This window comes from Chiloscyllium plagiosum, chromosome 3 (assembly GCF_004010195.1).
Source record: "Chiloscyllium plagiosum isolate BGI_BamShark_2017 chromosome 3, ASM401019v2, whole genome shotgun sequence".
Taxonomy (NCBI): Eukaryota; Metazoa; Chordata; class Chondrichthyes; order Orectolobiformes; family Hemiscylliidae; genus Chiloscyllium; species Chiloscyllium plagiosum.
This window is the reverse complement of record NC_057712.1, coordinates 71703644-71709846: the sequence shown is the minus strand read 5'-3', so window position 1 is coordinate 71709846 and position 6203 is coordinate 71703644. Positions and strand designations below refer to the sequence as shown.

General features: G+C 38.8%; 1 protein-coding gene across 5 annotated transcripts in view; it reads right to left on the bottom strand.

Annotated features, from left to right (window-relative positions):
- Positions 1-6203, bottom strand: part of tbc1d32 (TBC1 domain family, member 32) — a 251277-nt gene that overhangs the window by 125165 nt on the left and 119909 nt on the right. For all 5 annotated transcript variants that reach the window (XM_043684318.1, XM_043684307.1, XM_043684303.1 and 2 more), the window contains exon 20: positions 2590-2677. In XM_043684318.1, the coding sequence (XP_043540253.1) occupies positions 2590-2677 (88 nt within the window). The remainder of the gene's footprint in view (positions 1-2589; positions 2678-6203) is intronic.

Sequence of the window (6203 nt, the reverse complement as noted above, 5' to 3'; positions counted from 1 at the left end):
CACCTTCATCCCCTCCCCCACTCACCTATTGTACTCTATACTACTTTCTCCCCACCCCCACCCTCCTCTCGATTATCTCTCCACCCTTTAGGCTCTCTGCCTTTATTCCTGATGAAGGGCTTTTGCCCGAAACGTCGATTTTACTGCTCCTCGGCTGCTGCCTGATCTGCTGTGCTCTTCCAGCACCACTAATCCAGAATCTGATACCAAAATAGGTACTGTGGCAAACTGTGTGGATGAACATAAAACCTATATAACTAATTCAGTATTCAAACAGATGAAAGATGCTGTTTATACAGAAAATTGTGAAGAGACATATTTTAATTCAAAAAAGAATAGTTACCATAAATGGCAAGATTCTTACTGAGATGATAAACCAAAGGTTACATAAAATTTATAATTGGGAAATGGACCATTTGACACAACAGGTCTATATCTATGGTTACAATTCATGAAGTACTGTCTGACTGTTGGATATGTCAAAGGATATGCGAGTCATGAAAAGCATTTGCTATGTAATCACTAAAATTATAGAGAACTTAGATGTTATCATTACAAACATAAAATTCAAATAGTTGTATTTTATTGAATTCAAACAGTTGAATTTTATTCATCTCAAATTAGAAAATTGAGAGAATATAGATGTTTTTACAATTATGAAACGTTTTACGAGGTTAAGTGGTGAAAGTTTATTCTGCAGAAAAAAGTGACAAGTATGAGGGAACATAAAGAACCGTGCAAATGAAGGATTTTTAAAACATTCAAACATACAAATATTAAAACATGTAATTTATTACAAGTAGCTATTAAGCCATAAACATTCCAACATAATCGGAGAGGGAAATTGATTTGTATTTGAAATGGAGAAGCATAAAAAGGGCAGAGATAAATGGCACAAAAATAAAGTTGATGATTTCAGTCAAGGAGTTAGCAACTGCACAGGTGCAAGGATCAAATGAGGTACAAATTGTATTAAAGTTTGTGAGAAGATTTGTAGCTCGGGTGCTCGTTGCTGTGGTTCAGTTCGCCGAGCTGGAAGTTTTTGTTGCAAACGTTTCGTCCCCTGTCTAGGTGACATCCTCAGTGCTTGGGAGCCTCCTTGCATGGGATTTTGTACACTACGTTAGTTTTGCTCATGCTGGGTATCGGGTCCTTAGTTTTGGTGAGTTGTTGGACCCGATACCCATGCAAGGACTGCACAAAACACTATATAGGACAAACAGGAAGACAGCTAACGATCCGCATCCACGAACATCAACTAGCCACGAAACGACACAACCAGCTATCCCTAGTAGCCACACACGCCACTACAGCGGATAGCTGAAACTGACAACCGGAAGCGGCAGGTTCAGGCCACTATAAATGCCGGAGGAAACACCACAGAAGCGCTTCACAGGAGGCTCCCAAGCACTGAGGATGTCACCTAGACAGGGGACGAAACGTTTGCAACAAAAACTTCCAGCTCGGTGAACAGAACCACAGCAACAAATTGTATTACTTCGCTATCAAACAGAACTCAGTAGTTAATGTTGGCTGAAGCATACTGCCACAAAAATATGTTATCCAGCATTGTAATGTATACTATTACTGACTATATATGTATATATCTTGACATTTTTGGAAAGTACACTTTCCAATTCAAAAGATGCTAGCACCAATAGCAGCAGCAATGCTACATTTGGATAGAGATTCCGAGCCTACAATACTTTTATACATAAGTCCCAAGGTCCAGTTTTTAGGGCAAAAAATAATGCTGGATTTGAACACAGAATTCTTGCCTCAGGAGGAACAGCCTTTGCTTTTTCTCTCTTTCTCAGAAGTACCCTCAAAGTTAGATCCAGATACACTGAAAGACCTTATTACAAGTAGAGGGTTCCTAAAGGAGAACATGAATTCTACAACACAGAAAAGCAAATTCAGCCAGACATAATTAATCCAGAAAGACACGCCAGTGCCTCCAGCTTGTCTGCAAAATAACTTTGCCCCAATACGGTTCTGTAGCCAATCTCTGAATCATATTTTTCCTCAATTTAACTGTTATTTTGCCAAAGTACTTTGAAGATAATATGCTGCAGAGATTTTATATTACTTTCCCCAAGGCAAGGAGGTTACGTTTGTGTATTCAAGATGGGTAGTTGTACACATTTGTACAGTTTAAACCTTTTCTTAAAATTTTTACATTTTTGGTTATGTTTACATTGCAATGAACTAGTTCTTTATTTAATATTTAAGGAATCGAATTGACAAGACTCAGATACTGAGATATACTCAGCTTACAAATAGGCAATAACAGTTTTTTAAATTCAAAGTTTGCTTCCACCAGAGTGGGAAATGATCAGTTGACCTCTCCTAAATGGATTTTAACAATATAAGTAGATCTTCTGGTCAGTTGTTTGGCAGAGGAATGACATGGAAATAACTTTTTTGATAGCATGTTTTAATGGAAATGTAAAGACTTAACTGAATTGTTCCACTAAAATATTAAAAATTAATACATTTATAACATCTGTCTACTTCAGTTTGCACTGTAAATTTTCTAAATGGCAAAATATACTCAGTTTGGTAGACATCTCTCCCATCAATATTTACCGGAACTTTGTAGTGCCACAATGCCAGGGGCTGTTGCAGCTACCTGTGTAACCATTACTCCATATCCAAACTTTTCACATTTGCTGACCTGTCATAGTAACAGAAAAGGTGAAGTAAATAAATGCTCTGTTTATTATTCCTGGTTGGAATTATATCACAACTTTATTCATAATATTATCAATGCAACATTAATCTATTGTTTGAATACAACAACTCTGCTCATTTGTAATTTCAATTCCAGTGCTATCAAGTTTAAGTATTTAATGTCAAAATTCAGATTGAGAACTCTAAATCAGTGCTGTATATTCATTTTGTCAGTGACGGGAAAAACTCCATTAATTGGTAAAAGAATTCACAGAATTACAACTTATTATTCAGACAAAAATGGTAATCAGATTTTATAAAGTAGATAATAATGACTTCAAGAAGCCCTAATTTTCTAATTATTTGCTTGAAAACCAGTAATTAAAAGAGAATGCAAGTTAGCCACACTGTTTGTAAGTTTGTAGAGAATGGAGGATAGCTAAGGTTGCCGAGTATTTTCCTACTTATAATCGTTCTTATGATGGTTAAGGATGGAACCAATCTCAGCTCTGGTGCCCTCTTATTTTGAATGCACTGCTGAGCTAAGGTTTGGACACTTTTTCAGTTGGGAGAGGAAGTAGGGTACAGGATCCAGTACACTGGATTTCATAGCTAGTGACATTTCCTGCCCAATTGTTCCATAGGTTGACACTAAACATAGCTCCGCTGAAGCAGGCTGCTCTGCGGCTATCTAACAACCCAAGGAACATTAAGCAGCTCACGGCCAGACTTCTGACCCGACCTAGGAGTGGCAGCAACAGCTGGGACTGTAACTATCTCTGGGAAAGAAAAGCCAGGAGCCAAATTATGAATAATCTGAGACTCGATTTTGGTGGGGGCCAGAGGAAGAGGTCTTAGATGGACAGGAGGTTGCAGATCTTTGTAGAGCCCTTCCGAATAGAAAGGAGTCATCCTAAGAAAGAGACAACTATCTCCATTCCACCCAAAGCACCAAGCAGGCTGGCTTTCCACCATCTCAGACCTCCTCCCATTGCCTGAGGGCAGGCAGATTATTAGAAGCCTTGACTTCACTTATTAATTCACAGCCAGATCAGGATTGGTGGTAATCCTACATAAAGCACACCTAGGAAAGTAATGCCTGCAAATTCACCCACCCACAGTGAATTGTAAAAATTGCCCAGAGTCTATATGACTAACTCCCAACAATAACGTTTTATTAGAAGAGGTTGCGTAGTGAAGGATGGAATAATATTTAGCAGATCAGAGAATCAAATGGAATTAAAAATAACATCGCAAAAGAATCTCTCATTTGTCCTGGTATGAACTTTAATTAAAACAAAAGAAAGTTCATACACTTGAGTTCCTAATCACATATTAGAAAGACTATTCTGCATAACACAAATATAAATGCACTGAGACTACATGGTGTAAATATACTGTGACTACATCAATGTAGACTACAAGAACAGTCTTTATTCGGTGGATAATTACAATAATGCTTTGGAAACAGCTTTACTTTCAGACTCCTTTCTATTCGGAAGGGCTCTACAAAGATCTGCAACCTCCTGTCCATCTAAGGTTCGCTTATCTTTCCAAAACAAGCCCTGTCAATCAGATGAAAAGCAGATATGACTTATAATATTGCACATTATAGAAGTGAAGTTAGCAACACGTTTTGAATTTAACTATCAGATTCCCCATCCCATGGTTTATAAAGACCTCCATGGCAAAACCCATGGTGCCTTCAAAAGCTAGCATGACTCCTTGAAAATTGTAGGTGGTCTGAAACTATTCCATCATGCAACTGGCTTTTTCAGGACAACTGGATACGGATTCATGGCACACTTCAATAACCTACACAGCTCAAAACAATCTAATCCTAACCCTATTGCAGGTGTCAAGAATGGAATGATAACCTCAGAATTGCTGTCCTGTTTTGCCCATTTGACATCAGTCAACCTGGTGTCAGAAATCCAGCCTCATCTGTTTAAGGCCAGAAGGGAGACCAAAACTCTTCGTCCAAGTCAAAAGATGACAATGTAGTTGCTTATAGTGATGGCCAGAATATGGATCATGAAGTCATATTGAGCTCTACAGGATATTGGGGAGGACATTTTCAGAATAGGACATACAATTCTGGTTGCCCTTCTGAAGGAGAGATGTTGTTAAACTTGAAAGAGTACAGAAAAGATTTACAAGGATGTTACCAGGACTACAGATTTTGAGCCACACAAAGAGGCTGAATAGCTTGGGGTTTTTTTCTCCCTTGAGCATCGGAGGCTGAGGGGTGACCTTGTAGAGTTTTTGAAATCATGAGGGGCATGGATAAGGTGAATAGGTCTTTTTCTTACAGTGAAGGAATCCAGAACAAGAGGGCAATGGTTTCAGGTGAGAGGGGAAAGACTTAAAAAGGACCTGAGAGGTAACTTGTACATGGAGAGGGTGGTGCATGTATGCAAAGAGCTGCCAGAGGAAGTGATGGAGGCAGGTACAATTACAACATTTAAAAGGCATCTAAATGGATTTATTCAGAGGAAGGATTGAGGACATAGGCCTAATGCTGGCAAATGAGATTAGATCAGATTTGGATGCCTGGTCAGCATGGCCAAATTGGACTGAAGGGTATGGTTCCATGTTTTATGATTCTATGACTCTGGTTGTAAGCCTGCTCATTGAGGTGGAAGGTTTGTTTTCAGACGTTTTGTCACCATGCTAGGTAACATCATCAGTGAGCCTCCGGTGAAGCGCTGGTATCACCCACCTTAGGAGAACACGACACAAATAGACATAACACCAGCGCTTCACCGGAGGCTCACTGATGATGTTACCTAACAGTAATGAAATGTCTGAAAAAAGCAATTCTATGACTCTAAGTCAATTCAGAAGCTAATACAACACCAAAATAACTATTATCTTATTCATATTAGGTGATCAGATGTAGAAAGAATAGTGGGCCTGGATGGTGCAATATGCCAGAACTTGAATAAAATGGCATCGGTCTTGCCCATATGCATATGAAGAAAATGCAGGATCGTTAAGAAATGTATAATGAACAAGCAGTATATTAGTCTTAAAGCAGAGGTTGGCACAGAAAAGGAATAGATTGCCCTTAGCATGTGTGTGGAAGCTAACAGAATACAGGTTGTTCTGTTATAACACATGTTTCGTCAAAATGAATTCGCTGTAACATAATCAACAAATTGGGGACGCTGTTTCTACAGCATGTACTTTTAAAACATATGTTGGCTGTAACACGATTACTGCACCAACACTTTAAACGTTGTTTCTAAAGTGTGATTTTTCTCTAACTTGGGGTTGCACAAGAACGCAACTAAAATGTTTACAGAAGTAGGACTGTTTATAGAAGTGCTTATAAAAGTGTTTATAGACTGGAGGCCTGTGACCAGTGGAGTGCCACAAGGATCGGTGCTGGGTCCTCTACTTTTTGTCATTTACATAAATGATTTGGATGCGAGCATAAGAGGTACAGTTAGTAAGTTTGCAGATGACACCAAAACTGGAGGTGTAGTGGACAGCGAAGAGGGTTACCTCAGGTTACAACAGGATCT